The 10,712-nt window shown below is 44.1% G+C and overlaps 1 protein-coding gene across 2 annotated transcripts; it reads right to left on the bottom strand.

The window, feature by feature from the left end:
* Positions 1–1,656: 1,656 nt before the first annotated feature.
* Positions 1,657–10,234, bottom strand: LOC125512445. 2 transcript variants are annotated; one of them, XM_048677541.1, is made up of 13 exons: positions 9,152–10,234; positions 8,880–9,060; positions 8,068–8,180; positions 7,815–7,916; positions 7,346–7,415; positions 6,819–6,874; positions 5,901–5,951; positions 5,253–5,357; positions 5,107–5,151; positions 4,922–5,033; positions 3,069–3,256; positions 2,547–2,633; positions 1,657–2,259 (listed from the first exon to the last, which is right to left on the bottom strand). In XM_048677541.1, exons 1-13 carry the CDS (start codon positions 10,076–10,078, stop codon positions 2,089–2,091), a joined length of 2,208 nt encoding a protein of 735 aa, XP_048533498.1. In that variant the 5' UTR covers positions 10,079–10,234; the 3' UTR covers positions 1,657–2,088. The 2 variants fall into 2 exon arrangements, with proteins under 2 accessions (XP_048533498.1, XP_048533497.1); XM_048677540.1 differs by having other exon boundaries at positions 7,815–7,919; positions 9,152–10,233.
* Between the last annotated feature and the right edge of the window lie 478 nt (positions 10,235–10,712).

Below are 10,712 nucleotides of genomic sequence, written 5' to 3'. Positions count from 1 at the left end.
AGCCTTGGTAGATGAAGTGGTATTTGGCATACTCAGGTGGGGTTCTAGGAGTCTATAGTTCATGACAGACATGCCATGAACAAGTGAAAGGTTACAAAGACAGCTGCTACAAAGGATTTAAGAGTATGCATGAGGCAGAGGATGATTACTCCAACTTGGCAATCAAAGAGAAGAGCTATATATCCTGAAGTAGGCAAGGGTGCAAGTTAGGCGGGTAGTGTGGGATGAAGAACTAGATAATATCCGTCCAGTTTGTCGTCATTGTGGTGTTGCTTTTATCCTATGATCATTGTGATCATATGTAACATGCAATGATCACTGGTTAGGGAGGTGGTAGATAAGGTCACCACATAGGCGTATGAGGTTACTACATCGAATCGATTGTGTGCAACCAGACGTCGTGTGGTGCATGAGCCCAGCCGAAAATCACGACATGGGCAACAAAACGCTAGGGGGGGGGGTGCTACCCTAATGCACGCAACGAAACATGACGTAGAACATCGCCCAGAACCTGTTTTTACTCAGTCAAGTTGAACCGAGTAATAGATGCAGGGAGGCAAACTATGGTGTAAGACCAAACATGCCCTTAGTTTCTTGAGTCATAGGGAACCCGTGCTATTAAGAGGGGACAAGGATGGTGAAGTATATTTGTTCATGCCTTTTATACATAGTTCACACCTTCAAAGTCATCGTTTTTGACATCCCGAACCAGTTGGAGCAAAGTGCCCAGACTATCCAGATGTCCAGATTGGCAGGCGCAGGATTGAGCCCAATGTAGGATCGTCTAGACTTAGGTTCAGGTTTGCTCGATCTTGGCACCATACGATCAACACTCGATTTGGGATCACTCGATGACCATGCCAGACCTTCCAGTGCTGGTTCACAAAAGCTAGTTTGAACAAAGTTTGACTTGTTGACCAGCAGCTAGGTTACCACTCAAGCTGTCCCAAGCAAAGTGCCTAAGTAGGAAAAACAACTAGTTTGAGAATTACTCCCTCCGTCCCATAATATAAGTACGTTTTTAACACTAGTGTACGCTAGTGTCAAAGTACACTAGTGTCAAAAACGTACTTATATTGTGGGACGGAGGAAGTATTTTAAATAGCCTTTCTCCGGTTCGGGTTAGGGTTAACCCCTTCGAGAGGCCATTTGAGATCAAGCAAAACATCATTCCCCACTTCCCAAGCCACTATTCCTTTGACTCCTTAAGACTTAAAGAGGAGAGTTTTGATAGAGGAGCTAACGAAGATTCAAGCTTTCCCCTCTCTTTGCACCAAATTGACTTGAATTTAGCAAGTTTACCAAGCGTGGATGAAGACTCCTAGGCGATTGGAGGCACTAGTGAGTATATTTGTAGATTTCAAGTTTGTGAAGGTTTGGAGATCACCTCCAGACCTACACCTACAATTAGTGTTATTATAAGCTCAGGCTTTGTTTGGTAAGACTGGGGGTAACTCATGTTCTTCACACATCTCCAACAAAGATTAGTTTCCATGCCTCTATAATTTCTATTTGCATGGTGTAAAAACACACCCAAACTAATTTGCTAGATTCATGGAGTACTATGTTTCATTCAATATTCAAACGTTTCCATCTCATGTTAAGAACACACCCACTGATGCCCGATTCCCTCCCAGTCATTATGTGCTCCATACCTTGTTCAAGGACTTATGTCATTATTCAGTGTTCACAATACATACATCTTGTGGGGTTGCTCTTGAAATGGCAGGTCCCAAAAAAAGGATTTCGCATTGCCGAGAGGATCTTAGTGAGTTTGCAGCTACAAGCCTGCAACAAATCAAGGGAACCAACTTCTCACCACTTCTTCGTGTGGGCCAAAAGACAAATAGCACAAGCAGAAAGTAATGCTTGCTTCAATTGCGCCTTGTGGGGACTGATAGCAGGCACTAAGGTGAAGCCTATCTGTGTCCGGCAAATCTTAGAACTGCAATATGCCAATGGCAATGGAGCAACAGGACTAACAAGCCAGTGATTCCGAGCTGCCTGTGCTCTGCTTGACCCTGGGCAACGTGAGTACCCAGAGGCCCATACAACTGCAGGTTGCCATCCAGGCTTCTCAGTCACGGATTACTCATTTTTTCCGTTGTTGAAAACCCCAATGCGCTGTTTTCTCTGGTCGAAAACTGCCCTGAAGGATTGACCTTCATCACGAAGTTGCTCACTGAACCGTCTTTTTGTTTCATTGTTTACTTTATCCTTCACGCCTGTGGAATTATCTTCAGCCAAGGGGTTGGAGACCTACAAGCAATGATTTTCAATATAGCAAACTGGCAGGAAGCAAAGACTTGGGCCTAAATAAATTGTCAAAGGGGCCTCGGATATAGGATAGATAAAACTCAATTAAAATAGAAGGCCTTTCAGAAAAATAGAAAGCAAGGGAATATATGCAAACAAGTGATTTGTACAAAATATTAGCAAGTATGAAAGAATATGCAGAGGATGAATAGTAGCAGAAAGTAAGGTGCTACTAACAGCATAGTGCGGTCATTTAACTGCCATAATGTTAGCAGTGGGTTAATACTAACCGAATTGTACCCTGATCCAGGTCCTATGATTAAAGATGAAGTGGGTCTCCTTTTGGCTGCACCGATAGAAAATCCACCCTTTTCAAGCTGCAAAAGAAAGGAAGATTGAGCATATCAAAAAAGGAATATGGTATTTCCATTTTAAGTAAACAGTGTAACACAGACTTGAGTGAAGGAGCATCACATCATGACTACAAAGTGATAAACAACTGCAAGGGTGCAGCCGACGTAACTTCTATTTTGGAATAATCAAAGTATCTTCAAAGGTTCAGTAACTAAATACTCCCTCTTGTCTCAAAATGTAAGACGTTAGTGTCAAGAAACGTCTTACATTTTGAGACAGATGGAGTACAAAGTGTCCAACTAAATCCGTGTTTTTGTAGCTCAGAAACTAGGACTAGATTTTAATAATGACGTAATTTTTCTTTTGCACTCCAGAGAAACAAGTGCAGCCAAGGATCAAGCATAAATGAAGCACAAGGAAAGCAATATGTTGAACTTTCACTAAAGCAAATGTCGTACCCGATCACCCCAAGTAAGTGTTTTTTGATGGGTGCCATATGTCTTGGCCAGCCCAGAAAGAGTATGTGTACTTCCATCTGCATGCTTGGACCTGTCAGTATCCTCATCAAAATCTTTTGACCATTTGCTCTGTCCTAGCTCCTTAATGTCATCTAAGTCTTCTTCATCTGATGAATCCCACCTGTCCCCTGGCATAAAAAAGTACGCACCAAGATTCATTAAAAATATAATAATGACGATGACATATATCGAGTTCAAATACTCCACACTTGCCCACGTGGGAGAGTTTGTCTCACAGGGCAGAAGGTTCCAACAAGTGTGCAGGCAGGAGATCCACAGTAGGTCAGGTTAGTTGGATTATAAGACTATAAGTTGACAGAGATAACAAAATTGCCAGCATACTGACAAGGTGATGCACGTCAAAAAAAAAGACAGGGTGATGGTGTTTGCTTCTTTCCTACAAAGAGAGCTCAGGGTTGACAAGATATATGCATCAACAGAAAAAACGAGTCAAACTGCAGGGCTTTCTACACTTGGAGTGTGTTTGATTCAGGTCACAGGGTGGAATGCAACGGATCCGTTCTGCGCCAGTGGCTTTCTACACTTGGGGTGTGTTTGGTAGGAGTGGAGAACCAGAACCAAACCATTCTCCTGAATGGAATATTCAGCCCAGATGTGGAATGCACAAGTACCTCCGATTTGGAGGAATCACGCAGAACACCTCTCAGCTCTCACCTTTCCCGCGACTCACTCACCCCCAAACCCATCCTTGGCCAGCACTGCCACTCCCTCATCTCTCTCCCTCTCGATCTGCGACTGTGCCGGCCACTCCCTCGTATTTCCCTCTCCGGAGCCGCCTCCCCATCGTCTCTCCCTATCTCTCGATCTCTGGTGGTGCCGCACCAAGGATCAAAGATGGCGGTGGGGACGGCAAGGGGAGCAAGGACGGCGGTCGAAGAAGGCGGTGGGGATGGCAAGCGGAGCAGGGGCGGCGGTCTAGCAGCTGCATCGGAGCAACTGGGCTGTCTAGCAGCAGCGGCGGCAGAGGAGCAGTGGCAGAGGCTCGTCGTGCGGCTGCGGTGATTTCGTCCTGCTGCTCGCCTCGGCGTGCAAACTGCGGCGGGTACCTGAGTACTCTTCATGCATATGGTCACTGCGGCCCGGAGCTCGTCCTCACAGGCCCGTCGACAAGTCACCGGCAGCCATCCGGAGCTCATTCACCTGTCGCCCGAAGGTGAAAATGCCCCGCTGCCCCGTGCTTGTCTTCTATGTATGATGCCATTGCATATGCAGATGCAGTTGATGTGCACATAACTTTATGCGTGTATGTAGCCATGACGCAAAATTCATTTTATGTGTATGGTCATGCTAGGATTGTTGCAAGAGTTGGCTAAGCTCTGTGTGAAAATTGTTAAGGATGAGCAATTTGCGTGAGTTCCAAATTTTGTGATGAATCCCAAAGCAAATTTGATGTTTCAAAGTTTGTAATGAGGAATAATATATCCTGTAATTGTGCATTGTTAGTTGTTTCTGATGCAAATGCAAAAGAAATGCTGGTGAAAATTGCAACAACGTTTTACTAAGAATGCAATAGATTCCTCTCATTCCATCTCTCCCACCAAACGCAGGAACGGAACCATTCCATTCTATTTTTTGACCCCCACCAAACGCAGGAATGGAACCGACCCATTCCACCAGAATAGAACCATAACATTTCATTCCACTTGGTTCTCAAACCAAACACACTCTTGGAGTATGAGAAGAAAAATACTTTGCAGGGCTTCTTCAATTTTTTGTTAGGGTTATTAAACCATAAGATTAACTGTGGCCAAGGATATGTCATCAATATGCACCTTGATCAGGTACATCATCTGCTGATTCAGGTATAGCCTTCTTTGAGCTTCCAGACTGGGTGTTAACTGCCGTATCATCAGCATCATCAGTATCCTCTGTGTCCATATCAACCTATTTGACATATAGAAATCATGAGAAAGTTCGTCTCTTCACAAATGACTGGTGAGTGGTGAAATAGTGTTACCTCTTGTATAGAATGCTCATGAAGATTGTCACCATGGAATAAAGACTGAAAATAAAGGTGCAAATGATTAGAAACATGATTAACTATGTATCTAATATAAGGTCTATTGCAAAACATTAAACATAACAATACTCTCAAGAACATACATGGGTATCTAGTCGCACATATAGTGGTGGAGCCTCCTCCCAGTCAGCTGCCATCTTTTTGATATCATCCAATGTAAACCCATGCACATTCCTAGCAGCACAGCCCTGTGTATTACAAAAGATATATAAGACGTTCTACGCTATAAAAAGGAATCTACTTTATCTGAGTATAAATATCATACAACTAAGCATATTTCCGACAAAACTACCACAAAGCTACACCGCTAGGAAAAGTTTCACCAAAATGCACACATTTATCGTATCTATCATAAAACTGCATCTTCAAGGTGTATCTACTCTGCCTGTGGACTACGGAAACATGCAAGGTGTATCTACTCTGGCTATGGAGTACAGGAACATTCAAGGTGCATGCATTTGACTGAAAGCTTTCTACATTGGCAATTACACCATATGGTTCACATGTCGTAAGCACCACAACTTCAGGTATATATTTCATCAGCAGTGCATATGGACAGTCTCCCAATCCATATTCTTACCAAACTATACCAAAACAAATAATTGGCAAAGAGTTCTTAGATGATCCGTGACTTATTCGACAAAAATAGAATTGGTAGCTGTCTGAAGTACATAATCACATATTTACAACAAGTTAGGCCTTTCTTATTATGTGATATTACACGAACTTACTGTTGGATCCTTGTATGGTGCCTCGAGCAAGTAGACCTCATAGCCAGATCTCTATACAAGAAAACAGAATCAGTAACCTACTATAAAAAAAGCCAGATTAGGAGACAATAATAATTCAGACAATCAAATTCCAAACAATGAGGTAGTGCAATAAAGTGCCTCCTGAAATGCATAAGATCTTATCCAGCAAGGTTTGGACCTCAACAGTTGATTCTCGGTATATACAACAGTCACTGACCTTGCAAGTTGCAACCGCATGTTCTATAGCTATTATACAAACCATATAAAAATGTAAATCACGTTCCAGTATGCAGTTAACTGCATAGTGCATACAGAAACATGGAACAGACCAGAAGAAAGAGAGTGCTCTTCCTGTGCGCAGGCATAAACACGTACACTCATGCGAGAGAGAGAGAGAGAGAGAGAGCTCTTTGTTCGCAGGCATACACATAGAGAGAGAGCTATTTGCGCGCAGGCATAAAGCCATAAACACATACTCCCAGACATTGAGAGGGAGAGAGAGATGAGCGGTTTTTTATTCTTGTTTTTACGTAAATCGTTGCATAACATTATGTATGTCATGATATACCGTATTGCCTATGTGAAGGGGGGGCTGCCTATATGACACAAGAGCAACTAGTATAGATCAAAAAACACATTCAAGAGGAAAGGAGGAAGAAGAAAGTCACTACTGTGGCAAACAAATTAAATCAAAACATGCAACATTAATATGCAATTTCAAAATAGTACTACATCTTGAGTACTGCCTGACTGGCAGTTGGCCCTAAAACATGCTTTTTGAAAAGGAATACCCCTCTTGTTCTTAAAACAAGAACGGTGTGGTTTAAATAATTAAGAAAAGGTCCAGGTAAGCAAAATAAATTCTCGCAGTTGACGCAAAAGAGACTGAGGGTTTACCTTCGCGCTTGCCCAAAATTGAGCAAAATCAGCTACCCGCAGATTGCGGTCATCCACTAAAAACGGTCAGGGATACCAGCAATAAACATGTCAGTTACCACAATCCAGCATCCGCCACTGGTGAAAATAAAGGCATCGCCTGGTGTATTGTATGCCGCGACGACAGCTAAAATGTTGCTTAACTGAATGTTTTTGAACAATAAGGAATATAAACTTCCGAGACAAATGGGCACCCAACCACTGTCTAGGGAACCGATGTCATAATTCCCACAAACTGATCACCAAAATATTTGATAATTAATAGAAAACAAAGTTTCTATTGTGGAGAAAACCTTTTAATATTCATATTAAGATGTTGATGAATTTTGACAGGAAAAAATAGGAAGGGGACTCATTCAACACTCCATGAAATTACAAGCAAAGACATAAACAAGGCAGACTATAACATGCAAGGTAAAACAACCAATGCGGACTAAACATCATAAAGCATGTTGCATCATTTAATAATATTTAGAATAACTTCATACCGATCACAAATGTGAAATTCCCTTCATCAAGGGTCTTCTTAAACGCATTTAACATGCTTGATCTGTAGGTCTGTCAAATGGAGAAGAAATTAGACTTCTTATGGTGGAGCTTTTCTTTTTAAAAGGCAACTGATAGCCGATGCTCATATCCACAATCCAGGTAATTCTTTCTATAGGGAACCTTACATTATCCTTACATTTAATGCTAATTTCAGATACTATCTCGTTCTCTATACATGCATTGCAAACTCTTGGGAAGGTCCCCTGATATCCATATTTCAACAAATATGAAGTACATTTCTTTACAAAAGGTTGCATTGCACCGATGCATTAACTAAAATATGTTTGCCTGCTTGTTAATAACAACAGGCGATGCTATGGTTTAGCTATAGCAGGTTCCCAATAATTGGCAGGTGCATTCAACATGACAAAAAGAAAGTAATAGACAAGAACAAATGAGATACATCACCTCCTCCATTTCAGGCTCATAACAATATTCAATCACTTTCTTGGTCAACTGTTTCCGTCCTTTGGATGCAGTAGAAGATTTAGACCCTTGGTTGTCTTCGACCTTCTAAGAGCAATTTAGCACAATATCAGTTACAGGACAAATTATCCATAGAAATAGCAGGGCCATGATGAGCATTTCTGAAAGTCTAAGCCAAGAAATAAATGGTCGACAGTACACAATAAATTGTGTCCACTGTTCAGTTTCTACCGACCTTCTCAACCTCAATCATGAAATAGTCATCCATCGAGTGAATTCTGGGTGCACTTCCACCACTCTCAACTTCAAGATCACGCAATGCCTTCGCAAGGTAGCTCTTTCCACTACCTACAAGTTCTAATATTTGTCAGAACTGTAACAGTTGTGAAGCGCTGACATGAAATGATTTGACCCTACCAGAATAATAGATAATTTTGTGCGCCAAATTAAACCATAATACTACTCCCTCCCCACCCCACACATGTCATTTTTGGAAAGTAATTGGTCATGAAGACTCAACTTTAGGTAGTACCTTATCACAGTATTTTCGCAGGACCTTAAAGATATATCGCTATGCCACAATGGGGTACTTTGTGACAAAGCCATCTATGTTCTTTTTTCATATAAACAGTGAAGATACTTCTACAAGTATTGGTGGAGAAAGTTAAACAAATTTGTTTATACCTCTCTAGAAGCAACATATGTATACGAACAGAGGGAGTAGGAAGTTCATCATGCATATTGATGTTTGCTTTCGATTGAAAACGTCATCAAATAGATTACAATTTGTTCAAAAAAAAAATCAGGAACTCCCAAGTAATGTGCCCGGGTTTCATGTATATGTAAGAAAGACAACATGCACTCTTAAACAACAGGAACACTGAAACGATAAGGTCACTGCTTATGGAAGTATCAAAAGGTTGGACACTTCCCACAGCATATCAGATCTAATGTCATTTTACTGGCTAGGATTGCCAACTTTGTTGCAGTTAATAATTAGACTACTTAATGACTATGAAACATTAACAATGGTACATATGAAACAACCTGGAAGCCCTCGCAGGATGATAACAATATGATCAGGGCGTGAAGCACAAAGGGGCTGCTTGAACAAGTCGCATGCATTAACAACATTGACTTCCACATTGTTAAAAGAATGTTTGTCCTGTGTTGGCATTCTATCCCCCAAATGCTGCTCCGATTGTTGCCGATGTACGAAATCTACCCCCTGGAGAAACACGCACATATGTAGCGATTAATACTTTTGACTTCTGAGTGGCCAATGATATATTATAAGCAAAGCATCCAAGGAAGAGAACCTCATTTTTGTTGGGTCCATTGTAATAATTTGCGTTTGGCATCAGGTGGGAATGATGCAAGGTATTATCACTGGGTGGAAGTGATGTAGTAGCCGGGGAACTGGAGAGGACAGGAAACAATGACGAGTTTGCTGCCTGCAGAGGTGGCATTGCATGATAATCTGGGGTAGAAGGCATTGCAGGATCTGGTGGTGGCGGCACAACACCCGCATGATGACGCCAATCGCGGGAATCATAATGGTTTCCTGCCTCAGCATGTTGTGGTACTGAAGGAAGTGGTGGAGCACCCGGCAATGCTTCAGGGTGAAACTGATGATGGTGATGGTGGTCGAAATACTTCTCCTGAGATCCTCCTACCGAATCTAAGGCACTATACCTATCAAACGGCATCGGCGGAGGTGGCATCCTTCTGGCGAGATCGTAATCAGTGAAATTGCCTCCCTGCGCATACGGGTTATTATAATTTTGATGAGGAGGATAAGCCCCATCTCCTCCATAGCCGAAACCATCGGGTGGATACGGTTCACCATGCCACTGTGCAGGCGGCAGCTGAGCGCGGCCATGGCCATGCTCCCGGATCAGCCCGAGCAGCCGCTCTCCCTCCACAGAAGCCCTGCCCAACATTGGCGGGTAGGGAGGGGGCGGGCCGGAGAACGGAGGCGCCTCCCCCACGCGCATCCTCTTGTGGGGGCCTTCCGTGTCGAGGAGATCGTACGGGTGCGGCCCCGGAGGAGCCCACATCGGCGGCGGCGGCGGGTAGAAGGGGGCATGGTACTGGGGCGGGGGAGGAGGGGGCGGTGGGTGGAGATCGTAGGGAAAGGGGTGGGGCGGGAGAGGCGGAGGCGGGCAAAAGGGGAAGTGGGGCGCGGTGCAGACGGGGCAGAGGTCGTTGCCGGCGCCGGCTGCGAAACGCCATGGATGATCCATGAGGAGGTGGCCGCGTGGGTTTGGGGATCTAGGGTTTCGACGGAATAATCAAGAGGGGTTGAGGCTTGCTCCGAGAAGTTGTTTGGGGTTCTGCAGGTGGCTTCGCCGGTTGGGGACGGGGCGAGGAGGCTGTGCGCAGCTGCTACAAGGAAGATGAGGGCATCTCCAGGCGTTGGCTCTTTAGGGGCGCCTAAAATCGCCGTCTGAGGGTGAGCCGACGCAAAATTGAGTCTGGGGTGAGTTGGTCCCCAGCCGCCGGCCCCAGGGCTGTCCCAGGCATGTTTTAAAATAAAAAAAGTTCGGCGAAGTTCGGCTTAAACACAATAAAATTCGGCCAAACACGATAAATTTCGGCATATTTCGGCGAAGTTCGTGGATTTTCATTACATAGCACATATACATAAACTAATCTAAAGAAAAAACTGGCTGAAGTCGCCGCCATCGTCGTCGGCGGCCTTCTCCTCCTTGACGCGGGCGTCCCTGCTGGACCCTTGCCCGGCGTCGCCATGGCGGACTGGTGGCGGCGCGTCGTCGTCGTCGTCGTCGCTGTCGCAGATGACGACGACTCCGCCTCCGTCGCGGCCGCGTCGACGCTCCGCGAAGCGAAGCAGGGCGGCGCACTGGCGCTCCTTCG

Source organism: Triticum urartu, chromosome 6 (assembly GCF_003073215.2).
Source record: "Triticum urartu cultivar G1812 chromosome 6, Tu2.1, whole genome shotgun sequence".
NCBI lineage: Eukaryota > Viridiplantae > Streptophyta > Magnoliopsida > Poales > Poaceae > Triticum > Triticum urartu.
This window is presented reverse-complemented; position numbering and strand designations above follow the sequence as displayed.